Genomic DNA, 27,938 nt, shown 5'->3' with positions numbered 1-27,938 from the left:
GGAGGATCCTGAGCTTTCTCCGTGCCCTGCCTTTCTGCAGTTCCACCTTCTCCACATGGGCCAGGCTGGGCTGGCAGAGGGCACAGCAGGTGGGTTGTACCCTGTCCCCTACCAATCACTGGTTCAATTCCAGCCCTGCTTGGGTGGTAGCGGAATGCCCTTCTACTGGCTTTTGGGTAACCTCCGTATGATGAGTTGAGTAGGCCTCAGTTCCCACGCCCTCAACCTCAGCCACTGCCCAAATGGGTGGGATGGGCAAAGATGCCAAGCACCAAGCCCCCTTCCCCAGATCTTGGGCGGGAAGAGTTGGCTGCCTGCCCTGGAGGTGAATGAAACCTGTGGTCTATCAACAGTTGAGGGCTCGATGCAAATCAGCTGATTAATTTGCATAAAGTACCCCCTCGCCCAATGGGGGCTGCACAGCCCTTGGCTGCTATTGCAGCTGCTCCCCAGTGCAGCGGGCTGGATGGGCTGGCAGGAAACGCCCGCCCACGCTTGCATGCCTCTGTTGCTCCCCGCCAGTCGCACAGTCCCCCACCCTGCCGGGAGCTGCCAGCTGCCATCGCCTCGCAATGGTAAGGGCCCTCTCTGGGGGCTGAACCCCCACCCCCACCCCCAGGGCAGGAGGGCGGAAAAACTCCCCCCTCTCTCCCGGGGAGATGGGAGGCAAGAAGTTAGATAAGGTTAATGGGCTTCTTCCCCTGGCTCTGCCCCGGGCACCAGGCTGGGCCAGGTATGTTTGGAGGGAAACTAGGCGGGGGCCTGGTTTCAAGCCAGGATGGGAATGGCCCAGGGGGTTGTGGGGGGAGGGTAGAGATGCGCACCACACACACACCAACTGGGAACTCAACAGGGGCAGGGACTGGCCTGGGTCTGTAGTGGCGATGGCTGGGGTGGGGCCCTCTCCCCATATAGGAGCATTGGCAAAGGGGCATGGGGCTGCCACCTGATGGCCTCCTGCCCCAAAGGGGAGGCCTGGCTGCAGCTGGAACTCTAGGGCAGGGGGGGTGGAGTATGGGGTATCCTGGCCCCCCACCCTTTCCACCTAGACGAGGGGACCATGTACTGGGGGGGCGGGAAGGAGATCTGTTCTTGGGTCTGTGGAGGAAACAGCTGTGTAATGGCCACTGCTGACCCTGCCATTCCCTGTGCCTCACCACAGGCAAAACCATGGGCACATGAGCAAAGGCTGCTAGGAAATCCCTATCCAGAACAGCACGGGCCACTCTGCTAACATCAACAGGCTCCCACAAAACCCACTGCTCCCTCCCCTGATCACTGGTCTGCTCCTCTTCCTCCTTCCCCAGGTCTCTGTTCACTGCCCCTCCCCTTGAAAGCTGCTGCCAGCCCTCAGGAGCTGCTCTGGAAGTGGGGGGGGACACTGTAATCCATAGCCCTGAAACATGAGGAGAAGGTGCCAGTGCTTGTGTTGTGCTCCCCAGCTTTGACTAGAGACATGCAGTTTCTGTGCTGGGGGGGGGGTGTATTGGAGGGAGGGGATCAGTTGGAGCAGCTTGGTAGGCTGTGATCTAGGGGATCCTGAGCCCTGCTCCCTCCCTCCAGTGTATGTGATCACAGGACAGGGGTGCCTATGGTGCATGAAGGCACCGGTCTGCCTGCTTTCAGGGCTGAGTTCTGCAGTAGACAAGCAGCGGGGTGTCTTGCCCTGGGGCGTGGCCACACTGCGGTGCCATAGATACTTCAGGAGAATCCCCAGGTGGGGAAATAACAGCCCTAGCATAGGTCAGCAGTGGCCAGGGTGGCAGCTCCTAGTCACTGTTGCAAAGAGAAGGTGTTGGCCTGAAGCCCAACGAGCGCCGACCTGAGATGGGCGAGCGCCAGGTGGGGGTGCTGGGGCGTTGCTCAGAAGGCAGCTAGGTGGTTGCATGGCAGAGAGGCGGGTAACTTGGCGCTTCTGCTCCTGGTTGGCAGCGGGTGAAGTTTAGTCTTCCCCCTGCCCAGGCAGAGCTCGACCCAGCACAGGGCACCCAGCTCTCGGCTTGACAGCCTTCGGGCCATTTCCGGTCCATGGTCTGTAAAGACTCCATTTCTCAGCAGCCCAGCCCAGTTCTCCTCCTCCTCCCCTCTTCCCCCCCCCCCCCCACGTGCTGCAATAAGTTAGTGCCGCCACCCCATGCCTACTCTACCTGGCCCAAGCCACCTAAGACAGGACAGAGCCCCAGCCAGACTCACCTGCCCCAGTGAAGACAGGGCTGCTGTTCACTGAAAGCAGAAGTGGAGCTGGGCAAAGATCAATTGCCCCCTCTGCCAAAGTTCCTCCTAGCCCAGCCTTAGGCTTCCTCCATGCAAAAGGCAGCTGCCCAGGAGAGAGCTGGAGGCAGAGAGGCTGAGACAGGCTGGGGCACAGGGGCGGTGGAAGTTAAGGTGGTAAAGCCCCATTAGAGGTAGGCCTTCTAGGCCCGCAAGTGTTACAACAGACCCCCTGCAGCCCATTCTGCCCCAAGGGGCAGCCCCACCTCCTCTCCTGGCCTCCCCCACAGCCCTCAATGTTAGGGGCTCCTGGGACAGCTGCCTGTTCAGCGTTTGGCCCTGCTCCCTTCCAGCCAGCTGGGATCTCCTGCCCCTCTGGGCACTGGCCAGGGCCCCTTGGGGCTGGCTGAGCCCCAGTGGCTGGCAGTGCTGTGGGCTTGGGGGCCATGGAAGTTCAGCAGAGCAGCTGCTGGGGGAGAGACACCATCCAGTCCCACCGGGCCTCTCAGCACCTGCGCTTTTGGGAGCCCCACAGGCCCAGCACGGGTCAGGAGGGAGAGCAGACAATTACAGCCCCTCAAAGGCAGGTCTGAGGAGGAGCCATTAACTACACACACACACCCACACCCCTCCCCTCACCCTTCCCTACTGCTCCATTTCATTACAAGGCGTTCTCCCAAGGGTAAATGACTACAAGAAGCAGGGGGATTATATCAAACCCCCACACAAGCGGCTCAGACTAAATTTACATCACAACGCCACAAAGCCAGTCAAGGACCAGACGAACAGCCCATGGCAAAACAGCAGAGTCAAGAAGGTGTTAGCAGCAAAGAGGCATCCTTTATGTCAAATCCTAGTGAGGCTAATAGGAACGAGCTAAGTGTTAAGTGTGAAAGTGTAGCTAGGCAGGCCAAAAACTGAGCCACAGCTTGCTAAAGAAGCAAAAAATAACAGCATGGGGTTTTTTTTTTTGAAGTACATCAGAAGCAGGAAGCCTGCAAATCAGTCAGGAGATGATAAAGGTGCTAAAGGAGAACTCAAGGAAGACAAGGCCATTGCAGAGAAGCTAAATGAATTTTTTGCATCAGCCTTCACTGTAGAGGATGTGGGGGAGATTGTCCCATCCTACCCCGAAAGCTAGCCTTTTGGGGGGGAATCTGAAGTACTGTCCCAAATTGATGTGTCAGTAGAAAAGGCTTTGGAACAAATTGATAAATTAAACAGTAATATGTCCCCAGGACTGGATCTTATTCACTCAGGAGTTCTGAAGGAACTCAAATATGAAATTGCACAACTACTAACTGTGGTATTGCTTAAATCAGCCTCTGTACCAGATGACTGGAGGATAGTTAATGTAATACCAATTTTTAAAAAGGGTTACAGAGGCAATCCTGGCAATTACTGGCCAGTAAGCCTAACTTCAGTATCGGGTAAATTGGTTGAATCTATAGTAAAGAACAGAATTATTGGTAGAGGCAACACAGCTTTTGTAAAGGGAAATCATGCCTTACCAATCTATTAGAATTCTCTGAGGGTGTCAACAAATATTTGGATGAGGGTGATCCTTGGACTTTGACAAGGTCCCTCACCAAAGGCTCCTAAGCAAACCAAGCAGTCATGGGATAAGAGGGAAGGTCCTCTCATGGATCAGTAACTGGTTAAAAGACAGGAAACAAAAGGTAGGAATAAATGGTCAGTTTTCAGAATGAGGAAAGGTAAATAGCAGGGTCCCCTGGGGATCTGTATTGGAACCAGTGCTGTTCAACATATTCATAAATGATCTGAAAAAGAAAGTGAACAGTGAGGTGGCAAAATCTGCAGATGATACAAAGTTATTCGAGATGGTTAAGTCCAAAGCAGACTGTGCACAGTTACAAAGGGATCTCACAAAACTGGGTAGCAACTGGGCAACAAAATGGCAGATGAACTTCAGTGTTGACAAGTGCAAAGTAATGCATACTGGAAAAAAAATAATCCTGACTAGACATACAAAATGATGGGGGTGTAAATTAGCTGTTACCATTCAAAAATGATCTTGGAATCATTATGGACAATTCTCTGAAAACACCTGCTCAATGCACAGCAGTGGTCAAAAAAGGCTAACAATGCTAGGAACCAGTAGGAAAAGGATAGATATTAAAACTGAAAATATCATAATTACTATATAAATCCATGGTACACCCACAGATCTCCGAAATGATCTGGTTGAACTGGAAAAAGTTCAGAGAAGGACAACGAAAGATAATGAAGGGTCTGGAACAGCTTCCATATGAGGAAAGACTAAAAAGTTGGGGGCTGTTCTACTTAGAAAAGAGACAACTAAGAGGGGATATGATAGAGGTCTAGAAAATAAATGATGTGGAGAAAGTGAATAGAAAAATGTTATTTATCCTTTCCTACAATACAAGAACCAGGGGTCACTCAATGAAATTAATAGGCAGTAGGCTTAAAACAAACAAAAGGAAGTACTTCTTCAAACAATGCACAGTGAATCTGTGGAACTCATTGCCAGGGGATGTTGTGAAGGCCAAATGTATAACTAGGTTAAAAAAATAATTAGATAAGTTCATGGAGAATAGGTCCATCAATGGTTATTAGCCAAGAGGATCAGGGACGCATTCCCGTGCTCTGGGTGTCCCTAAACCTCTGACTGCCAGAAGCTGGGACTGGACAACAGGGGATGGTTCACTCGATAATTGCCCTGTTCTGTTCAGTCCCTCTGACGCATCTGGCCCTGGCCACTGTTGACAGACAGGATACTGGGCTAGATGGACCATGGCCTGATCCACTATGGTAGCTCTTTATGTTCCTATTCCTTGCTCCTCAGAGCCCCCTGGCAACATGGGTGACCCTGTGCCTGCTGGCAGGGCCCTGCCTGGCTGGCTGCAGTTCTGGGAAGGGCTGTTCTCTGTGGCAGGGACAAGTAGGGCGCCAGCCCCGCAGTGGTCAGCACTCTGGCCTGCTGCTCTAGGGAGTCAGGCTTGGCTCACTGAGAGGCTGAGTTTGCTGAGCTGGGTCCAGTGCCAGCCCAGGGGGCTAGAGCTTGGAACAGGTCGGGGCTGGGCCCTGCAGCTGCTGCCAGCTGCAAAGCCACCTCTCACTCTACTGCTGTCACCTGCCTGACCGCAGCTTCCTGTTACCCTCCTCAGCCGGGTGAGGCCTGCACCCAGGAGCCACCCACACAGGCCATGTAGCATGTGATGCACACCACCTGCCGCCCAGCCACCCCCGACACACACACACACACACACACAGCAGGGTGTGGAAGCCACACCAGAGCAAGATTCACAGCCCCTGCGGGACACTGAGAATGAGCTGAGCAGAAACCGCTCCCCCCCCCAGACACACACGGCCTGGCAACCGACTGCGAGGGGCGCGAGACCTGACAATGCACCATCCAGGCCTGCACCCATCACCTGAGGGCAGGGGGGTAAGGCACCCCCCACACACACACACACGCACAAGCACACGCATGCGCACGTGCACACGCACACACACACACACACACACACACACCCCCGCCTAACTCCCCACCTAGTGCCAACCCGCAGCCCCCTGCACCCAACTCTCCCCTCAGCCCTGCTAATCCTCCCCGCTCCCCCCCGAAGTGCCAACCAAAGGTCCCTGTAAACTACGTGGCCGCACAGCAGCCTATTTAGCGCTCAGAAAACCCCCAGCCCCGGACCTGCTGTGGCTAGGGGAGGGTTGATCCAAACCTGCAACAGCTGGGGCGCCCCAACTCAGCCCCAGCCCCAGCCCAGACCTGCCTTGGCTGGGGCGCCCCTTCCCGGCCCCAACTCAGCCCCAGATCTGCCGCGGCCGGGGGGGAGGGGCTCCCCTCGCTCGGCCCAAACCTAACCCCTAGCCTGAACCTGCATGGCCCAGGGAGGGGCGCCCACGTGCTGCTGTGGGAGAGAGAGAGCTGGGGGGGAGTCCTCTCTCCATGTCATAGCCCCAGAGCACCTTCCTGCACTCACAACCCCTCACCCCTAGCCCTGCTCCAGAGCCCACCCCCCCCTGCAACCTTCTGCCCCAGCCCTGAGCCCCCTCCCACCCTCAGAACCCCTTGCCCCCTCCACCCCCACCACATGAATTTTGTTATCTGCATCACATCACCTCCATATTGGTGCACATAGCAAAATTCATTCCATAGATGGGTGGGAAAAATTAGAGGGAACACTGCTGCCAACCCTCAGCCCCCTGCACCCACCTTGGGCTCCCCACATATACACCCTAATGACCGCCCCCACCCCGTGCCAACCCACAGCCCCCTGGTCTCCCTGCACACACCCAGCCTAATGGGTTCGCTGGGAGTCTCCCAGAATCAGGCTCTATCTCCTGGAGGCTACTGAAGCCAAATCAGGAGATTTTTGGCCCCTAAAAGTCCAGCAGCACAATGGGGCTAAGGCAGGTTCCCTGCCTGCCTGGCTCTGCCCCCTCCCAGAAGTGGCTGGCACATCTCTGTGCCCCCTTGGGAAGGAGGTCAGGGGGGTCTCCGTGTGCTGCCCGCTCCCCGATCACTGACAACGCAGCTCCCATTGGCTGTGAACTGCGGCCAATGGGAGCTGCAGGGGCAGTGCCTGCAGGCAGGGGAAGCATGCGGAGCCCCCTGCCCACCCCTCAGGGGCCACAGAGACATGCCAGCTGCTTCTGGGAGCAGCTCAGGGCCAGAGCAGACAGGGAGCCTGCCTTAGCCCTGCTGCGCCACTGACCGGGAGCCTTCTGACGAGGTAACCACAACCCGGCCGGAGCCTGCACCTCTCACCCCCTCCCATACCCCAACCTCCTGCCTCAGCCCTGAGCCCTCTCCTGCACCCAAACTCCCTCCCAGAGCCCACACAGCCTCCTGCACACCAACCCCCTGCCCCAGCCTAGAAGCCCCTCCTGCACCAAAACTCCATCACAGAGCCCACACCCCTCACTCCCTCCTGCCCCCCAACCTCCTACCCCAGCCCAGTGAATGTGAGTGAGGGCTGGAGAGAGTGAGGGACAAAGGGAGGGTGGATGGAGGGCCTGGGGCAGGGGTGGGGAAGGGGTTGTTTGATTTTGTGTGATTAGACAGTTTGCAACCCTACCCTCCAGTGTCAACCCACAGCCCCCCCCACACCCAAACATGGGTTCCCCCCTCAGCCCTGCCTAATGCCCCCCAGTGCCAACCTGCAGCCCCTGCACTCAACCCTGAGCTCCCCACATATACACCCTGTCTAACGCCCCCCCCAGTGCCGACCCGCAGCCCCATGCACCCAACTCTGAGCTCACCACACCCTAACGCCCCTCTCCACCCCCAGCACCAACCCACAGCCCCCTGCATCCACCTTGGGCTCCCCCACCTCAGCCCTGCCTAATGCCACCCCAGTGCCAATCTGCAGGCCCCTGCACCCAACCCTAGGCTCCCCACACATACCCTGCCCAACACCCCCAGCCCTTGTTAATCTGAGCTGATTCCCTCAGCACTTCCCTCAAAAACATTGTTTTAAGTAAAATATAAAACAGATTTATTTACTACAGAAAGATAGATTTAAGTGATTATAAGTAGCAGGCATAGAGATCAAAGTTGAATACATAAGAAATAAAAAATCTCACAGTCTAAATAAGATTTGAATCAAGCAGTTTCTCACCCCCACTGGATGTTTCAGGCAGTTTACAGTTTTTATTACACAGGGGGAATTTGCTTCCCAGCCTGGGACCAATCACCCCCCTTCAAAGACTTTGCTTTCCAAACGAGCTTCCAGGTGTTGAGATGGGGGAGGAGAGAGGCCAAGTGGCAATGTCATTGACCCTCACTTAGACTTTCTCTCCAGGTGCTAGAAAGATCCTTACTGTGACATTGCAGTTAGGCAGCCCCCATTGCATACATGCCCTCTCTGAGGAGGCTCTGGGAGAGTGGATTCTTCTTGGTGGGCCATCAACTCCTATTTGGCTGGTCCTGGTTTAAATTTGTTGTCATTGAAAGACTGGCTGTGTGCGTGTCCCGCTTACCACATATTTCAGTACCAAACATACAGCAATACTTCATAACTTCACATGCCATGATAGTACAGACAATCCAACCGAATAGCAATGTTCAACAGACCAAGACTTTATAAATGATATCTCACAAGGCATACCTTTTTTAAAATATCACAATCACCACACAGTGGTGAATATGGGAGTCCAGGGTGCTACTTTGAGGAACAGTTTCCCCTTCCATACAGTAGAACAGGTTTATTATGGTTTCTCTGCTGTGACAAGCTCCAAGTCTGTTTATAGGTATGAGCTGAAAAGCAGCATTACCACGGAGCTTCTTAACACATGGTTTGATCTTATATACCAACCTGAGCACGTTCAAAAGCTTTTCCCAAAAATCATGCATATTGAACCTTTTCATCAGGTTTACTATCAGCCCCAAATTCTTTATCACAAGGTTTACCATTAGCATCAAAATTTTTATCAGGAGATTTAAGAATAGCACCAAACCCTTTATTACAGATGGGCGTTTACAAGTAGCTTTGTCATACCATGCCCTCTATTTAGACAGTCTGGTTTGTTCAACACCCATTGTGTCTTTCAACTCCTTCCTGAACCTTAGCATGTGTTCACTTACTAGCTTTTCTTTCTCTTCAGTATGGGTTCTCAATCCATTCATATCTTTGGGGCTTTAGAATCATAGAATATCAGGGTTGGAAGGGACCTCAGGAGGTCATCTAGTCTAACCCCCTGTTCAAAGCAGGACCAATCCCCAACTAAATCATCCCAGCCAGGGCTTTGTCAAGCCTGACCTTAAAAACTTTTAAGGAAGGAGATTCCACCACCTCCCTATGTAACGCATTCCAGTGTTTTACCACCCTCCTAGTGAAAAAGTTTTTCCTAATATCCAACCTAAACCTCCCCCACTGCAACTTGAGACCATTACTCCTCATTCTGTCATCTACTACCACCGAGAACAGTCTAGATCCATCCTCTTTGGAACCCCCTTTCAAGTAGTTGAAAGCAGCTATCAAATCCCCCCTCATTCTTCTCTTCTGCAGACTAAACAATCCCAGTTCCCTCAGCCTCTCCTCATAAGTCATGTGTTCCAGTCCCCTAATCATTTTTGTTGCCCTCCGCTGGACGTTTTCCAATTTTTCCACATCCTTGTTGTAGTGTGGGGCCCAAAACTGGACATAGTACTCCAGATGAGGCTTCACCAATGTAGAACAGAGAGGAACGACCATGTCCCTCAATCTGCTGGCAATGCCCCTACTTATACATCCCAAAATGCCATTGGCCTTCTTGGCAACAACATCACACTGTTGATTCATATCCAGCTACTTGTCCACTGTAACACCTAGGTCCTTTTCTGCAGAACTGCTGCCTAACCGCTTGGTCCCTAGTCTGTAGCAGTGATTGGGATTCTTCCGTCCTAAGTGCAGGACTCTGCACTTATCCTTGTTGAACCTCATCAGATTTCTTTTGGCCCAATCTTCTAATTTGTCTAGGGCCCTCTGTATCCTATCCCTATCCTCCAGCATAACTACCTCTCCTCCCAGTTTAGTGTCATCTGCAAACTTGCTCAGGGTGCAATCCACACCACCCTCCAGATCATTAATGAAGATATTGAACAAAACCGGCCCCAGGACCAACCCTTGGGGCACTCCACTTGATACTAGCTGTCAACTAGATATGGAGCCATTGATCACTACCCGTTGAGCCCAACAATCTAGCCAGCTTTCTATCCACCTTATCGTCCATTCATCCAGCCCATACTTCTTTAACTTGCTGGCAAGAATACTGTGGGAGACCGTGTCAAAAGCTTTGCTCAAGTCAAGGAACAACATGTCCACTGTTTTCCCCTCATCCACAGAGCCAGTTATCTCGTCATAGAAGGCAATTAGATTAGTCAGGCATGACTTGTCCTTGGTGAATCCATGCTGACTGTTCCTGATCACTTTCGTCTCCTCTAAGTGTTTCAGAATTGATTCCTTGAGGACCTGCTCCAATGATTTTTCCAGGGACTGAGGTGAGGCTGACTTGCCTGTAGTTCCCAAGATCCTCCTTCTTCCCTTTTAAAAAGATGGGCACTACATTAGCCTTTTTCCAGTCATCCGGGACCTCCCCCGATCGCAATGAGTTTTCAAAGATAATGGCCAATGGCTCTGCAATCACATCCGCTAACTCCTTTAGCACTCTCGGATGGAGCGCATCCAGCTCCATGGACTTGTGCTCGTCCAGCTTTTCTAAATAGAATCATAGAATCATAGAATATCAGGGTTGGAAGGGACCCCAGAAGGTCATCTAGTCCAACCCCCTGCTCAAAGCAGGACCAAGTCCCAGTTAAATCATCCCAGCCAGGGCTTTGTCAAGCCTGACCTTAAAAACCTCTAAGGAAGGAGATTCTACCACCTCCCTAGGTAACGCATTCCAGTGTTTCACCACCCTCTTAGTGAAAAAGTTTTTCCTAATATCCAATCTAAACCTCCCCCATTGCAACTTGAGACCATTACTCCTCGTTCTGTCATCTGCTACCATTGAGAACAGTCTAGAGCCATCCTCTTTGAAACCCCCTTTCAGGTAGTTGAAAGCAGCTATCAAATCCCCCCTCATTCTTCTCTTCTGCAGACTAAACAATCCCAGCTCCCTCAGCCTCTCCTCATAAGTCATGTGCTCTAGACCCCTAATCATTTTTGTTGCCCTTCGTTGTACTCTTTCCAATTTATCCACATCCTTCCTGTAGTGTGGGGCCCAAAATAGTCCCGAACCACCACTTTCTCCACAGAGGGGTGGTCACCTCCTCCCCATGCTGTGCTGCCCAGTGCAGTAGTCTAGTAGCTGACCTTGTTCTTGAAGACAGAGGCAAAAAAAGCATTGAGTACATTAGCTTTTTCCACATCCTCTCTCACTAGGTTGCCTCCCTCATTCAGAAAGGGGCCCACACTTTCCTTGACCTTCTTCTTGTTGCTAACATACCTGAAGAAACCTTTCTTGTTACTCTTAACATCTCTTGCTAGCTGCAACTCCAGGTGAGATTTGGCCTTCCTGATTTCACTCCTGCATGCCTGAGCAATATTTTTGTATTCTTCTCTCGTCATTTGTCCAATCTTCCACTTCTTGTAAGCTTCTTTTTCGTGTTTCAGATCAGCAAGGATTTCACTGTTAAGCCAAGCTGGTCGCCTGTCATATTTACTATTCTTTCTACACAGCAGGATGGTTTGTCCCTGTAATCTCAATAAGGATTCTTTAAAATACAGCCAGCTTTCCTGGACTCCTTTTCCCCTCATGTTATTCTCCCAGCAGATCCTGCCCATCAGTTCCCTGAGGGAGTCAAAGTCTGCTTTTCTGAAGTCCAGAGTCTGTAGTCTGCTGCTCTCCTTTCTTCCTTGAGTCAGGATCCTGAACTCGACCATCTCATGGTCACTGCCTCCCAGGTTCCCACCCACTTTGGTACTCCAGAGTCTGGTGAGGTAAGGATGTAAGGGGATTCTGCATTTTGGCTGGTCCTGTGTCAGCTGTCTCCCAACCTCAGTTTGTCCATATGCAAGAAATCCATCTCCTCTTCTAGTTTTTACCCTGTGTTCCCCACCCCCTTTTCTTAAGCATTCATGATTTGTGTCTCTAGGTTACAAGTGCTTGCTCTTTAGTCAGACACACCTTTTTCCAGCAGCTCTCCGTCAGCTGCTTTTGTGTCTTTACCAGCCTCTCTCCTCTGCCAGCTGAGAGATTTGCATGTTCACAAACATTGCCTGGAAGGTTCCTGGACTCAGCTTCTTGGCTGTTACAGGCATGGAAGCTGCATCTTGACTTGACTTTTCACAAGCATATAAAGATGGGTGTCCTAAAAAGCTGGGACCTAGATTGGAGTACCTCCATCACCCCTTTCCCTGAGAAATTAGCTACATGACTGCTATGCTCAGAAAGGTCAATTACACAGTCCCCTGTTTGAACCTAAGTTACAAGCAGCATGCCTGGGTGCACAGATGCTGAATCAGCCACTCAGTCCTAGGCATCCTCTCTCAAGTGAGCAGTGAGGTGATATGCATGTGCTCCCACTATTCTTTCCCCATTTTCCTTCTCTGGGGTCCCCTCTAGGACACATCTCCCTAAACTCTCTAGAGCAGAATCTATCCCTTGTGTAGCTGCAAAGGGCTCATGGCTAATGGCTGGAACAGTTTTCTCAGTGCCAGGCACTCCACCCGTCTCCCTTCCTGAAGAGGTGCTGCCTTAAGCTATGGTGCAGGAGCTGGTCTCAATCCCCTCTCCCAAAAAAACCCCAGGAATCATATTACTTCCCTTTGCTGCAGAAGATTCAAAGAGATTTTCTCCCTTTCCTTCAGCAGGTTCTGGGACTTTACCCTTTCCCCCTGCGGTCCCAGCAAAATATGGAGCCTGGAACAGGACATAACTGCTCCCATTTGTGGATTTTTGGAGAGATGGGAATCAGTGGGTTTAGATGGCTCTGGTTCTGCTTTTCTAGCAAGTCCAGTTGGTGTTTTCAATCTCTAGCCTTCCTCAGCCTCCTTGTTTTTCAGCTCTAGAGTTCCTTGATGTGCTGTGTTCTCTCTGGCAGCCTGTTTCCCTCTCTCCTTTATCTCTGATTCTTTCATTTTCAACCAATGCTCAGTTTCTCTCTTTTTCTGCTACCTGCAGTCTGTACAGATCTAATCTGGCAACTGTGTCACTCACTCATTTTTATGCCTTTCTGCTCCTATTTCCCTTTCCCAAAATATGCAAACACAAAATAATAAACTTGTAATTCTTTCTTGACCGCATTGAGGGGGCCTTAAAGTCTCACTTAAAATATCTACACGTGTCAGAAGTGCAAATCTCAGTCAGAACAAGCTGTGCATTTCATCCTGCTCATTGTGCCATGGAGACAGGATTCCTGGGGTATAACCTGGAACTTTGGGACCACTGTGCCACCTTAACTCTATAACCTGGGCTGTTTCTCACAAGGCTATGCCAGTGACAAGCAGCAAACCCCTCCAGCTACTGTGATCACTCAGCCAACAGCAAGTTTTGCTCATTCAGCTAAATTGCATGAATGCTAAGTACACAAATTGTATAAATCACCCTAGCCTCCAGCTTGCACCCCAGAAATATAGCATCTTACACTGCTCAAAACTTCCTTGGACAGTGCAAGCCCATTAATTAGTTTGCCACTCCAACAAAAGGTAGTGGATACGCACCAGCCCCTGTTAACCTGAGATTCCCCCAGCACTTCAACCAAAAGCACAGTTTTAGGTAAAATCTAAAACAGATTTATTTACTACAGAAAGATTTAAGTGATTATAAGAAGCAGACACAGAAAGCAAAGTTGGTTATGTAAGAAATAAAAAAAAACCTCGCAGTCTAAATTCTACAGACTAAGCAAGATTTGAATCAAGCAGTTTCTCACCCCCACTGGAGGTTTCAGGCAGTTTACGCTTCTTATTACACAGGGGGAATTTGCTTGCCAACCTGGGATCAATTTCCTCCATTCAAAGACTTTGCTTTCCAAATGATCTTCCAGGTGTTGAGATGGGGGAGGAAAGAGGCCAAGTGGTGATGTCATTGACCCTCACTTAGACTTTCTCTCCAGGTGCTAGAAAGATCCTTACTGTGACATGGAGGTAAGACAGCACCCATTGCATATGTACCCTCTCTGAGGCATCTCTGGGGGAGTGAATTCTTGACAGGACGAGCCAGACATGTCTTGGTGACCTGATGTAAATCTGTCTCATCAGTTTCTCCTTTGTTAGCACTGAAAGGCTGGCTGTGCACGTGTTCCACTTGCCATATATGTCAGTACCAAACATATAGCAATACTTCATAACTTCACATGCCATGATAGTACAGACAAGGCAACTGAATAGCAATGTTCAATGGAACAATACTTCACAAGGTGTACTTTGCACAAAACATACCACAATCATATCCCAGTAGTGAATATGGAGTCCAGGGTGCTGTGTTACAGCAGCACAAAGCAATTGTGTTGAGCATGGGGAAGGGGTATTCATGCAGTGCCAAGGTCCCAGGCATGCCCACAAGCCTGGCACACCTGCAGGAAGTCATTAACCTCCTCCCCTTCCCCTCCTCCCCCAGCACTCCGCTATCCATGCCCCACAGGGGCTGCTCTCTGCAGGGCTGGCACTCCTGCTGCTTCCGGGAGCCGCGCTGGGCTCAGACTCCAACCCAGACAGCAATTCCGTGGCTGTGGTCTTCCTGGTCTTCCTGCTCCTGCTGCTGATCCTGGTGCTGGCCCTGGCCTGGCGCAAGTTGAGCCATGATTCAGATGGCAGATATCACCCACGCCACCTGTGCCAGCTACACCGCCTGCTGGCAGCCTTGGCCAGGCGCTGGCGTGAGCTGCAAGGGCAGGTGCCCCCTGAGAGGCACTGGCAAGGCGAGGAAGAGGACGAAGACGAGGACGAGGAGACCCTTCAGCGGGATGAGGAGGAAGGTAGAGGAGGGCAGGAACAGCAGAGTGAGGAGGAGGGCACTGCTGTGCCAGAGGGGACCCCGCCCAGCAATGCCCCCGAGGGAGCCCTGGAAGAGGCAGGGGAGGCAGATGGCGCCAGCGCTGGGGGCCTGCTCAGTGACCTGCACTCCTTCTCCGGGACGGCCGCCTGGGAGGACAGCACGGTGGAGGGAGGCAGCCGCCAGCATGTCACTGCCCTCTAGGGGAGCTGAGGGAAGGACACAGACTACAGGGGGGACTGCAGCCCCCCACTTGCTCACTGGGGAGCAGCTGGAGTTGAACAACTGCTGCCAGCCCGCCCCCTCAAAGAAGCAGGGATGAACTGCTCCCTACACCCCATTCCCCCCCTGCAGAGCTCTCCACCCCTCGCCGTGGGGCTGCAATGGGGCCCCCTGCACTCCACCTCTCCCCCCCACCACCCTCACAGCTGGAGAGCCAGCCCAAGCAAGCCAGGGAGCAGCCACCCCCACACTCTGCATTGACTCTAGCACTCCTCCCCCACCCCCACTGCCTGCACCAGGCTACGTGGTGAGACACTGTGGCATGAGTGTGTGGCTCCACTCCCACTGGAGAGCTGCTGATTGGCCCACAGGTAGCGCTACAGGCACCAATAAAGGGGCAGCATTGCTCACAACCTGGCACACACTGCAGCTTCATTTACCCCAGCGGGGAATGCAGGGAGTGGGGGGAAAACCCGTTGTGAACCACACCCCTGGAAGAAGGGGGAGGGAGGGTGACCCCAGCCTTCTGGCCTTAAGGAAGGCTCTCCAGGACTCCTGCCCCACAACATGATGGGAGAAGAGTATGAGGCTCCCCCACTGGAAAATCCCCCGCACTGGCTACCCACCAGCTGGAGTGACCCCAACCCCCAAACACCATGGAGCAGCTAGCAAGGGGGTGGTGGCAAACTACCTCCCCTCCCCCAGCAACAAGAAGGGACAGCCACAGCACAGCCATACCCAGGCTTTAATTGGCACAGACCCAGCTGCAGAGAGGGGCTGCCTGCCCTGCAACCCACACACCTCACACGGTGACACGGCGTACAGCAGACAAACCAGCAACCCTCCCACCCAGAGGAGGCAGAGCATGATCGCTTCCCTAATACTCAGTACCCCACTGCCCCCCAGGCCTCTCCAGGCTCTGCCCCCCCACATTCCCTGCCCCCCCCGGGTTCTGAGCCCCACCCCATCACCCTAACCCCCACCACACACTCTGCATGATGCCCTTCTTCACACAGGCCCCCCCAGCCATGCTCCGCTCCCTCCCCAGCACACACTGACACCCCGCCCGACAACCCCCCTGCCATGCTCTACCCCCCACCCTCTGCTCTCCTCTAGTGCTGACCTCCTCCCCGCTGGGCCCCTCAAACCCAAAACATGATTTGTAGCAATAAAAACAGAGCACCAAAGAAAGGTTAAAAGCCCCGTGGGTGGGACCTGCGGCCCAGGGGCCATGCGGCCGCTCAGGACATGCCCAGCACCCCCTGCCCTCCACAGCTGGGGCTGCCCCACCCTCTGGAATTGCAGCCCTGACAAAGCATCTCCTCCTGAGTCCATCCAAGCTGGGAGCCCCCCGATACCCCCCAGCCCCACTCAGCTGTCAGGGGGCTATGTCCACTCCATGGGTCACCGACAGGCTGGGCACCTCCATGGAGAGCCTCCCGCCGGTCCAAGCTGAGTCTCCTGCCCAACCAGGGGCACCATGCCTGCCTCAAGCTACCTTGCCACCCGGCCCCGGCCCCCCTTCTGCTTCTTGGTGCCCACTGACGTCTTGATGGGAAGGGGGGCCGTGCCCTCTGGTGGGGGCGGCAGCAGCGGCAGCCCTAGCTCCATGGGCTCCACCGCCAGGCTGGGCTTGAAGGCCTCGAAGGGAGAGAACTTCAATGGGCTGAAAGCAACAAGGAAACTGGGAGTGAGACCCCCACACAGAGAGGGAGTGAGCCAGCCCCATCCCAACCCCCACAGGTGGCCAGGCCTGGGAACCCTGCAATCAACAGCCCTACGCCTTGGCACTCAACTCCCCCAAGCCCCAATCCACAGCCCCCATCCCACCCCCTCCTCAGGAACATTGTGATCAACAACCCCAGGTCTTGGCACTGCCTCCCTGCCCACCCAGATCCACAGCTCCACATGGCCACACCATACAGAGAGAGGTGTATCTACTGCTGGGAAAGCCCAGAAAGGGTATGCTAGAGCCACTGACCCCTAGAGAGGAAAGACCCCATATCCCACTCTCCATCCCTGAGTCAACCAGTTCCCCCAGCCTGGCGCCAGATCGGAGCCAGCGTTCCCTAGAGGGGAAAGGAGGCCTGCCTGTTGGTCACCTCATTTGGAAATGCTCCGAGCCGTACCTGACAGGCGTTCTGGGGCTGCTGTTGAGGCGGCGAGGGGAGCGCACCTTTGGCTGGAAGGAGAAGCCCTCCTTAATGCTCTCCAGCACCGATGGGGCCACATACGTGAAGCCCTGCAGAGATCATGGAGGTCAGAGCAGCAGGGATGCCAGTGTAAGCTCCATCCCCTCCCAGGTGTCAGAGGGCCCCCTGCTGGGGAGGGCAGGGTTGGGCAGTGCCAGCTCCACCCCCTCCCAGCTGAGACAGCGGCCCCTGCTGGGAGTCCTTACCAGGAAGGCCTGGTTGGCACTCTCACTAATGGAGGCATCATCAGGGCTGTCCACAGGCGTCTGACGAGTGAAGCGGGTGTCGAACTGGCTGACGTCGTCATCTGATTGCTGCAGGGTAGGAGGGAGGGGGGCAGAGAGGGGTCAACCCAGAACGGGAGGGGTAGCCTGGCATCAGCGCCATCCGCCAGCAGGGGAGGATGGCAACCAGGCTTGCCACATAAAGGATCTGGCTTCCCGTTTGCCATCTAGGTTTTTCTCCCCGAGGGGGCTGGGAGCTGCAGGGCCCCACGGGGGCTGAGCGCCCTGCACAGCTGTCCTGGACACCTGGGTCCCATTCTCCAACACTGTCTCAGTCTCCCTCCCCCAATCCTGGGAGGGCTGGGCTGCAAGGAGCCCTAGGTGTGAGTGCTCTGCACTGCCACCCAGTGAGGGTGCTGGGAGCTGAGACATCTATTGCCATGTGGGAGAGAGCAAGGCAGGCCTGTTCTGGGCTCAGCCCAGCCTGGGCTGGGCAGGGCAAGCAAGGAGCAATGGGCTGGCTCTCTCCTGCCATTGGTGGGTGGCTCGGGGCAGGGGAAGGGCAATACCAGGCAGGGCCTGAAGGGTGGGTCCAGCTTGCGTGCCAGCAGCTCGTCCCAGTTGACTTGGCGGAAAAATGGCTGCTTCTGTAGGGACAGACACACAGGCAGGAGGTCAGAAGCCCAGCAGCTGCTCCCCCTCCCCTGTTGCCCAGCATAGGTACCTGCCCAGCTCAGGCCTGTGCCCTCCCCTGGGCTCCCCATGCAGACGCCCTCTGGTGCGGAGAGTCCTGGGCCCAGGAAGGCCATGGCAAGTCTTGGCACGAGCCTGTGCCCACTTGGAGAGGAGGCTCCACCCCCTGCCCAGAGCCATGGCACATGGAAGGGAGCCGCCTCCTGCCACTCACTCCGGTGTGCCCATGGGTGCAGGTAGGGGAGAGAATCCCCCCTTTCAGAGCGCTGTGTACTGTCCCTCCTCCACCCCCAGAAGGCGCCCTCCCACCCCACCTACCTACCTGCACATCGGCCGCGTCGCCTGTCCCGCCCCCAATCCTCTGGCTGGGGTTTCTCTTGAGGAACTGAAAAGAGAACGGAGTCAGGCTGCCCCTCAGGGAGCACAGCCTGACGGACATGGGGTGGGGGGCACTGTTTACACACACACACACACACACACACACACTAAAGGGTTCCCCCCTACCCCCACCCTGATTCCACATCTAGTGGCAGCCATTTTGGTGAGACCCACACAAAAGCCCTGATCCAAGATCGCATCCTGCTGGCTCTTGGGCTGACAGGTCGGCAGCTGTGAGGAACAGAAGTGAAGGAGATGGCAACAGCATCAGACAGGGGCAGGTGCCAGTAACTAACTAGGAACAGTGGCACCTCCTCACACAGGTCAGGAGCGCGAGGGGCAGTATCCTAATTGGGGGGGGGGGGGCACACGCAAGCAGCACCTTCTTGAGTAGATCGCGGGCGTCAGGGGTCAGGTAAGGCGGCAGCACCAGCTTCCCCTTGAGGATCTTGTCGATGGTTTTCTTCCGATTCTCAGACGTAAAGGGCGGCTGCAAATGAAGCACAGAGGGGGCTGAGCATGGGGACAGGGCAGGGGATGAGCACCAGGAAAAAGTGGGGGTCACGCTGGGAGAGGGGCATGACTCAGCATACCTCAGTGGGGCACAAGGGCCACTGAACCTAGTGCAGAACAAGGGTCTGGGCTGGGGCAGAGGGTGCAGAGTGAGGGACTGTGCTGGGGTGAGGGAAGGTGCCCTTTGGTGCACAGGCTCATGGGGCAGAGCCACAGCCAGGCCCAGCACTGTACCTGGAGAAAGGGAAAACACTCAGCCTGTGGCTCCGGCCCCCACCCCCATTTTAACAGCACGAGCAGAACTTGCCGATCCAGTGAGCATGTCGTACATCAAGGCCCCAAGGCTCCACCAGTCCACGGCCCGGTTGTGTCCACACCGCATCAGGATCTCTGGAGCCCTAGGGGTGCACAGACACCCTGAGCTGCTGGGCCATCCACTGACCACCCCAAGGCCCCCCAGGGGAGCAGTGCGAGGGGAGGGGCGGTGTCTTTGGGGCCGGGTCGCACGGGGGAGCAGTGCGAGGGGAGGTGGGTGTCACTGGGGCACCTACATGTACTCAATGGTCCCACAGAAGGTGTGGGTGACGGCTCCCTCATGGATTGACTCCTTGCACAGTCCGAAGTCCGTCAGCTTGATGTGCCCTGAGGGAGACGAGACTCCGTGGGTCAGACCTCCTGAGCCAGAGCTCTCTGGGCCCCACATCCAACCCCGCTGCCCCCAGGTTCCATACCTTGGCTATTCAACATGATGTTCTCTGGCTTTAGGTCCCGGTAGATGATGCCGTTGCAATGCAGGTGGCCCAGGGCCAGCGTGATCTCGCTCAGGTAAAAGCTGTGACACAAGCAGGAATGAAGCAGTCAGTACCACCCCAACACCCGCAGCTCATGGGGGCGCTGCTCCCTGATGTGCCAGCCATGCAGCTCCCCCAGCAGGAGCAGCAGCTGACATGCCCAGTCAAACTAGGGGGATGGTTCTCACCATGCTGAAGAACTGGGCACTGCCCAGAGGAGCCAGTCAGGCCCTGGGAAATGCTGTGGGCACCCCCATGGCACAAGAACCTCTTCACCACTCACAGACCAGTATGGCCCCCCTCTCCCAGGCTGGCTGGGCCCCGGCTGGCATTCCCTCTCTGCCTTCCTGGGCCCTCTCTCCTGCTTAGCTCTGCACTTGTGCGTCCCAGTTCCTCCCCCTCATACCTGCCTCCCCTTGCTGGGACCCCCATGCTCTCCCCAGCCCATCTCTACCTCCTCCCAGCCCTTCCTTGTCTCCCCCTGGAGGAGGTTGGCTGCCATTTGAACCAGTGGCAACCGACACTTTGTAACCAAGGATTGTAGCGTTGACCATGGTGTCAGCAGGTCACAGCGAGCCCCGGGCTGCCCCTGGCAGTGTGCACAACATGGGACGCTGAGCCATGCCAGTTACTATGTATTGCAAACTGCCCCCATTCCCTGCTGCACACAAGCCCCCACCTCCCTCAGGTTCTGGCGCCAGCAGGTTGGCTCTGCCTTGGTGCTCTGGCACGGGAGCACCGTCTGGCTTTAAACACAGCTCTGCACTCGGCACCAGCTCAGTGATCCCTCTGAAGAGCCCCACTCTGTGGTGTGTTTACACAATGGGAGCAGGTCGTTTCCACACACTTTGGTCAACACAGCAAGGGCGGGATGGGTACTGGGCTGGAGCTCAGGAGTCTACAAAAACAATCACAACACTGCCAGAGCACTGGCGGGGGGGGGGGGGGGGGGTTCTGTGCTCCCAGCTACTCCTGTCACTGACCATGCTGTGTCCTCCAGGAAAATGCCCTCACGCTCCAGCTGCATGAAGAGCTCTCCACCTGTAGACCCAAAACAAAGAGGTACCTGAGCTCCCCACACATCCAGAGAGGTCATGAGGGTAGAGAGGGGCCAGCTCTGGCCAGATTGCAGGCCGACAGCACTATACAGTCTCCGACAATAGTGTGCTCACATATGTGACTCGCATGCAGCCTGGTCTCTCCCCTAGCCCTTGCTAGGGCCAAACCCTCCCAAGCCACCCCTGACCTCAGCCCTGCCCCATACCACTCAAGCACTCAAGGATGAGGTAGAGCTTGCCACCCGTCTGGAAGGCGTAGATCAGGTCCACAATGAAGGGGTGTTTGATGGCTTCCAGGATGTTCCTCTCAGCCTTGGTGTGAGCTGTGTCCTTGGCGTTGCAGGCGATCTTGGCCTGGGGGAGACAGACAGAGATAGAGGGGCATTAGGGTGCCAGCAGGAGGCACCTCCAAGCTCAGCAGCAGGAAGGGCTGGCCAGCTAGTTACCTTCTTCAGGACTTTCATGGCAAAGATCTTTCCGGTGTTGGTCCCCTGCACCTTCCGCACCTGGAACACCTGTGAGGGAAGAGAGGGGTCTTTAGGGTGGGCGGTTGTACAGCTAGATCCCCAGTGCCATGCCAACAGCAGGCAGGCAGCTTCCTCCAGCAACTCAAGGGACCATCTGGGAAGAGATGCCCCAATGGAAATAACATGACAGGATTCAGAAATCCAGCCATGGGGCCTCATGGGAGTTCTAGCTCAGCTGTCTCATGCAGCCCCTCTGTAAGCCAAGCTCCCCAACCACACTTAATTTCCCATGATGCACTGGGGCCATGCGAGAGCCACTTGGTGCCGCCTGTCCTCCACAATAATTGAGTTCATGACGCACCCTGGGAGAGGTAGTCCAGCTAAGAAGCCAGGGCCAGGAGGCATTTGAAGTACATTACCCATGTGGCACCACGATGGTATGTCAGAATTGACATTTCTGACCAGTTCTCTCCACCAGACAAGTTGCCCCCAAAACAGAACCCTAGAGCAGGCCTGGCAAGGGTACCAGCACCCAATCCTTCCCTCCCACCCTTCTCATTCCCCTCCATAGGGGTTTCTGGCTAGCAGGGGTCCAGGAGAGAACAGGGGTGAGTCAGTCCCACAGTGGTATCCCCCAGTAGAGAGAGGTGGGGCAACAGGGACATGTGCATAGGGAGGCACACAGCCTTGCCCCCCGCAGCTGGCCCCATCAGTCCGATTCCCCTGGCACTTCCCTACCTTGCCATAGCCACCCTTGCCCAGGACACGCAGCAGCTCGAAGCAGTGTGGCCCGATGCGCTCAGGGCCATTGTTGACGCTGCTCTCTGAAATCTCGATCTCCTCATAGTGCCCCACCGGCCTGAGGGAGACAGGCAGAAATGTGAGCAGGGAGCACATGCTGGAGACGCCGTAGGGAACAGGGAGGAAGAGCCACCCAAGGAGAAGGCATACTGGGCCAGTGAACAGCTGGGGGAAAGCCCCTGGGAATAGGGCATGTTCTGGATCCTGAGTGCCCACTCCCTCAGCCCAAGGAGGCTGGTTCAATTCGTCAGCTCCCCAAAGAAAGAATGACATTTGTCCAAAGGCCCTGCCCCCACCCAGCCCCTTCCCTGGGCTACTTACTCCAGGCCATTCCCCCGCAGCTCCAAAGCCATCTCCTAGGACAGAGGAGGGGAAATCAGACAAGCACACACTGGGCCACAAGGATAAGGGGTCACAGGGATTAGGGGTAGTCTGCCAAGGGGCACAGGGGCTAGGGGTACCAGAACTAGGATCGGGCACTTGGAGTGTAAGGGGGCAGCAGGGCTAGGAGCAGGCAGCCAGGGGTTGAGCATGGGGCAGAGGGGTGAGGTGTGTACCAGGGCTAGGAGCAGACGGCCTAAGAGTACCAATGGGGTGTGGAGTGGGCGGCACCAGTTTTCATGTCTGGCTGCTGGGAGGTGCCAGGCTTAAGGTCAGGCTGTGGAACAGCAAGGGGACAGGGAGACGACAGCCTCCCCAGGGGCAGGGTAAGGCGCTAGTTTCGCTGGGGTGTTATTAGTCACAGGTAACAAGGATGCTCCATGATCGGGGTGCAGTCACCTTCCAAGGACATTGCTCATCATGCTGTCCAGAGTCACAGACTGTGGGGAGGTGGGAAAAGATGCAGGGGGCCGAGTCACTCACGCCCCTTCCTTGTGGGGGGTGGAAAAAAATCACATGCTACCTGGACACTGGAAGCAAGTACAGAGAGAGGTGCTAAGGGGGGAGCAGGGGCAGGGGAGCACAAAAGCCCAGCGGGTGGGGAGGACAGGTGCAGCAGAGACTGGGGACTTCATATGGGGAACAGGTAGCAGGGTTGCGAAGAAGATTAGAGTGTCCAGAGGGTATATGGGGATGTCCTGGGGGGAGCTGAGGACCAGCTTGGGGGGGGGGGGGGCAGAGGTTCAGGCAGGGGATAGATGGGTGCCCTGGAGGGCAGGTTGGAGGCCCCGGGGACCAGGTCGGGGGGCCCAGCAGGGGATAGATGGGGGACCTGGGGCAGATGGGGGCCCTGGTAGACCAGGTCGGGGGGGGGCCCAGCAGGGGATAGATGGGGGACCTGGGGCAGATGGGGGCCCTGGTAGACCAGGTCGGGGGGGGGCCCAGCAGGGGATAGATGGAGGACCTGGGGCAGGTGGGGGCCCTGGCAGACCAGGTCGGGGGGGGCCAGCAGGGGATAGATGGGGGACCTGGGGCAGGTGGGGGCCCTGGCAGACCAGGTGGGGGGGCCCAGCAGGGGATAGATGGGGGCCCTGGCAGACCAGGTCGGGGCCCTGGCAGACCAGGTCGGAGGGGGCCCAGCGGGGGATAGATGGGGGCCCTGAGGCAGGTGGGGGCTCTGGGGCAGGTGGGGGCCCTGGCAGACCAGGTCGGGGGGGGGCCCAGCAGGGGATAGATGGGGGCCCTGGGGCAGGTGGGGGCCCTGGCAGACCAGGTCGGGGGGGGCCCAGCAGGGGATAGATGGGGGCCCTGGGGCAGGTGGGGGCCCCGGCAGACCAGGTCGGGGGGGGCCCAGCAGGGGATAGATGGGGGCCCTGGGGCTGGTGGGGGCCCCGGCAGACCAGGTCGGGGGGGCCCAGCAGGGGATAGATGGGGGCCCTGGGGCAGGTGGGGGCCCCGGCAGACCAGGTCGGGGGGGCCCAGCAGGGGATAGATGGGGCCCTGGGGCAGGTGGGGGCCCCGGCAGACCAGGTCGGGGGGCCCAGCAGGGGATAGATGGGGGCCCTGGGGCAGGTGGGGGCCCCGGCAGACCAGGTCGGGGGGGCCCAGCAGGGGATAGATGGGGGGCCCTGGGGCAGGTGGGGGCCCCGGCAGACCAGGTCGGGGGGGGCCCAGCAGGGGATAGATGGGGCCCTGGGGCAGGTGGGGGCCCCGGCAGACCAGGTCGGGGGGGCCCAGCAGGGGATAGATGGGGGCCCCTGGGGCAGGTGGGGGCCCCGGCAGACCAGGTCGGGGGGCCCAGCAGGGGATAGATGGGGGCCCTGGGGCAGGTGGGGGGCCCCGGCAGACCAGGTCGGGGGGGCCCAGCAGGGGATAGATGGGGGCCCTGGGGCAGGTGGGGGCCCCGGCAGACCAGGTCGGGGGGGCCCAGCAGGGGATAGATGGGGGCCCTGGGGCAGGTGGGGGCCCCGGCAGACCAGGTCGGGGGGGCCCAGCAGGGGATAGATGGGGGCCCTGGGGCAGGTGGGGGCCCCGGCAGACCAGGTCGGGGGGGGCCCAGCAGGGGATAGATGGGGGCCCTGGGGCAGGTGGGGGCCCCGGCAGACCAGGTCGGGGGGGCCCAGCAGGGGATAGACGGGGGCCCTGGGGCAGGTGGGGCCCCGGCAGACCAGGTCGGGGGGGGCCCAGCAGGGGATAGACGGGGGCCCTGGGGCAGGTGGGGGCCCCGGCAGACCAGGTCGGGGGGGGGCCCAGCAGGGGATAGACGGGGGCCCTGGGGCAGGTGGGGGCCCCGGCAGACCAGGTCGGGGGGGGCCCAGCAGGGGATAGATGGGGGCCCTGGGGCAGGTGGGGGCCCCGGCAGACCAGGTCGGGGGGGGCCCAGCAGGGGATAGATGGGGGCCCTGGGGCAGGTGGGGGCCCTGGCAGACCAGGTCGGGGGGCCCAGCAGGGGATAGATGGGGGACCTGGGGCAGGTGGGGGCCCTGGCAGACCAGGTCGGGGGGGCCCAGCAGGGGATAGATGGGGGCCCTGGGGCAGGTGGGGGCCCTAGCAGACCAGGTCGGGGGGGCCCAGCAGGGGATAGATGGGGGCCCTGGGGCAGGTGGGGGCCCTGGCAGACCAGGTCGGGGGGGGCCCAGCAGGGGATAGATGGGGCCCTGGGGCAGGTGGGGGCCCTGGCAGACCAGGTCGGGGGGGCCCAGCAGGGGATAGATGGGGGCCCTGGGGCAGGTGGGGGCCCTGGCAGACCAGGTCGGGGGGGCCCAGCAGGGGATAGATGGGGGCCCTGGGGCAGGTGGGGGCCCTGGCAGACCAGGTCGGGGGGCCCAGCAGGGGATAGATGGGGGCCCTGGGGCAGGTGGGGGCCCTGGCAGACCAGGTCGGGGGGGGCCCAGCAGGGGATAGATGGGGGCCCTGGGGCAGGTGGGGGCCCTGGCAGACCAGGTCGGGGGGGCCCAGCAGGGGATAGATGGGGGCCCTGGGGCAGGTGGGGGCCCTGGCAGACCAGGTCGGGGGGGCCCAGCAGGGGATAGATGGGGGCCCTGGGGCAGGTGGGGGCCCTGGCAGACCAGGTCGGGGGGGCCCAGCAGGGGATAGATGGGGGCCCTGGGGCAGATGGGGGCCCTGGGGCAGGTGGGGGCCCCGGCAGACCAGGTCGGGGGGGCCCAGCAGGGGATAGATGGGGGCCCTGGGGCAGGTGGGGGCCCTGGCAGACCAGGTCGGGGGGGCCCAGCAGGGGATAGATGGGGGCCCTGAGGCAGGTGGGGGCCCGGGGCAGGTGGGGGCCCCGGCAGACCAGGTCGGGGGGGCCCAGCAGGGGATAGATGGGGGCCCTGGGGCAGGTGGGGGCCCCGGCAGACCAGGTCGGGGGGGGGCCCAGCAGGGGATAGATGGGGGCCCTGGGGCAGGTGGGGGCCCTGGCAGACCAGGTCGGGGGGGCCCAGCAGGGGATAGATGGGGGCCCTGGGGCAGGTGGGGGCCTGGGGCAGGTGGGGGCCCCGGCAGACCAGGTCGGGGGGGCCCAGCAGGGGATAGATGGGGGCCCTGGGGCAGGTGGGGGCCTGGGGCAGGTGGGGGCCCTGGCAGACCAGGTCGGGGGGGCCCAGCAGGGGATAGATGGGGGCCCTGGGGCAGATGGGGGCCCTGGGGCAGGTGGGGGCCCCGGCAGACCAGGTCGGGGGGGCCCCAGCCGGGGATAGATGGGGGCCCTGGGGCAGGTGGGGGGCCCTGGCAGACCAGGTCGGGGGGGCCCAGCAGGGGATAGATGGGGGCCCTGAGGCAGGTGGGGGCCCTGGGGCAGGTGGGGGCCCCGGCAGACCAGGTCGGGGGGGCCCAGCAGGGGATAGATGGGGGCCCTGGGGCAGGTGGGGGCCCCGGCAGACCAGGTCGGGGGGGCCCAGCAGGGGATAGATGGGGGCCCTGGGGCAGGTGGGGGCCCCGGCAGACCAGGTCGGGGGGGCCCAGCAGGGGATAGATGGGGGCCCTGGGGCAGGTGGGGGCCCTGGCAGACCAGGTCGGGGGGGCCCAGCAGGGGATAGATGGGGGCCCTGAGGCAGGTGGGGGCCCTGGGGCAGGTGGGGGCCCTGGCAGACCAGGTCGGGGGGGCCCAGCAGGGGATAGATGGGGGCCCTGGGGCAGGTGGGGGCCCCGGCAGACCAGGTCGGGGGGGGCCCCGCAGGGGACCTGGGTGGCAGGTGTGGGGGTCCCGGGCTGCGGCTCTGTCCATCCCCCGCTCTCACCACCCCCAGGTCGGGCTCGTCCCCGTCGCTCCCCTCCTCGGTCTCCAGGTCGATGTCGAACACCCCGGCCATGGCGGCGGCGGCGGCGGCTGCGACAGCGGCGTCCCCACGTTCCCCCGGCCGGGCCGGGCCGGGCCCCGCCCACACTGCTGCGTCACAGGCCCGCGCCCGCCACCGCCCCGGGCGCCGCGTGATGACGTCCCCGAGGCTTCTGGGAAGTGTAGTCCTGGCTCGCTGAGGGACTCGGCCAGGGCGGAGACGGAGGAGGCCTTGGGGCGCCGCAGCCCAGCCCGGCGGGCGCACGGCAGGCAGCGTGCGAGGCCATGGCCACGTGGCGTAAGAGGCGGGTTGATTCAGATCCGCTTTTCTCAGCGGGAGAAAAAAGCCTTGGGTCGGGAAGGGACCCAGCCACGGGGGCCTCTGGGAGCCGGGACCCCGGGCTCGGAGCCGGCGTATCTGGGCCCCTCCGCCCCCGACCGGGCTCCCCGCGTGCGCCCGCCCCCATGGCACTAGGCCCCCGCTCCCCGCCCCCCCCGTGACTCCCTTCCCGCGGGCGCCGATCTTACCGCCCCCGCGGGGCTCCCCACCGGCCCCGCCTCGCCCCTTCCCGGGGCACCCTGCTCCCCACATGCCGGGGGTCCTGGAGCACGGGCCGGATTAACTCTCCTGTGGGGCCCCTGCGGGTTTGGACTGGGGGGTGGGCTCAGGGGCAGGGGTTGGGGTGCGGGTGGGTCTGGGAGGGAGTTTGGGTGCCGGAGGGGGCTCGGCTGGGGCAGGGGGTTGGGGTGCGGGTGGGTCTGGGAGGGAGTTTGGGTGCCGGAGGGGGCTCGGCTGGGGCAGGGGGTTGGGGTGCGGGTGGGTCTGGGAGGGAGTTTGGGTGCCGGAGGGGGCTCGGCTGGGGTAGGGGGTTGGGGTGCGGGTGGGTCTGGGAGGAAGTTTGGGTGCCGGAGGGGGCTCGGCTGGGGCAGGGGGTTGGGGTGCGGGTGGGTCTGGGAGGGAGTTTGGGTGCCGGAGGGGGCTCGGCTGGGGCAGGGGGTTGGGGTGCGGGTGGGTCTGGGAGGGAGTTTGGGTGCCGGAGGGGGCTCGGCTGGGGTAGGGGGTTGGGGTGCGGGTGGGTCTGGGAGGGAGTTTGGGTGCCGGAGGGGGCTCGGCTGGGGCAGGGGTTTGGGGTGCGGGTGGGTCTGGGAGGGAGTTTGGGTGCCGGAGGGGGCTCGGCTGGGGCAGGGGTTTGGGGTGCGGGTGGGTCTGGGAGGGAGTTTGGGTGCCGGAGGGGGCTCGGCTGGGGCAGGGGATTGGGGTGCGGGTGGGTCTGGGAGGAAGTTTGGGTGCCGGAGGGGGCTCGGTTGGGGTAGGGGGTT

General features: G+C 58.8%; 2 protein-coding genes across 5 annotated transcripts; one reads left to right on the top strand and one right to left on the bottom strand.

Annotated features, from left to right (window-relative positions):
• Positions 1-431: 431 nt before the first annotated feature.
• On the top strand, positions 432-15,257 carry LOC119857549 (protein tyrosine phosphatase receptor type C associated protein). Its single transcript, XM_038406636.2, has 2 exons — positions 432-575; positions 14,248-15,257. The coding sequence occupies exons 1-2, from the start codon at positions 573-575 to the stop codon at positions 14,824-14,826; spliced, it is 582 nt and encodes a 193-aa protein (XP_038262564.1). The 5' UTR covers positions 432-572; the 3' UTR covers positions 14,827-15,257.
• Positions 7,850-26,725, bottom strand: RPS6KB2 (ribosomal protein S6 kinase B2). 4 transcript variants are annotated; one of them, XM_043516876.1, is made up of 16 exons: positions 26,581-26,725; positions 22,283-22,317; positions 21,899-22,019; positions 21,140-21,208; positions 20,900-21,047; positions 20,619-20,676; positions 19,576-19,676; positions 19,396-19,486; positions 19,152-19,242; positions 18,714-18,821; positions 18,276-18,338; positions 17,830-17,907; positions 17,243-17,350; positions 16,974-17,086; positions 16,343-16,510; positions 7,850-7,946 (listed from the first exon to the last, which is right to left on the bottom strand). In XM_043516876.1, the coding sequence occupies exons 1-16, from the start codon at positions 26,650-26,652 to the stop codon at positions 7,865-7,867; spliced, it is 1,506 nt and encodes a 501-aa protein (XP_043372811.1). In that variant the 5' UTR covers positions 26,653-26,725; the 3' UTR covers positions 7,850-7,864. The 4 variants fall into 4 exon arrangements, with proteins under 4 accessions (XP_043372811.1, XP_038262563.1, XP_043372810.1 ...); XM_038406635.2 differs by lacking the exon at positions 7,850-7,946 and having other exon boundaries at positions 15,571-16,510; positions 26,581-26,724; XM_043516875.1 differs by lacking the exons at positions 7,850-7,946; positions 26,581-26,725 and adding an exon at positions 22,742-22,858 and having other exon boundaries at positions 15,571-16,510.
• Positions 26,726-27,938: the final 1,213 nt, after the last annotated feature.

Source organism: Dermochelys coriacea, chromosome 6, assembly GCF_009764565.3.
Source record: "Dermochelys coriacea isolate rDerCor1 chromosome 6, rDerCor1.pri.v4, whole genome shotgun sequence".
Taxonomy (NCBI): domain Eukaryota; kingdom Metazoa; phylum Chordata; order Testudines; family Dermochelyidae; genus Dermochelys; species Dermochelys coriacea.
This window is presented reverse-complemented; position numbering and strand designations above follow the sequence as displayed.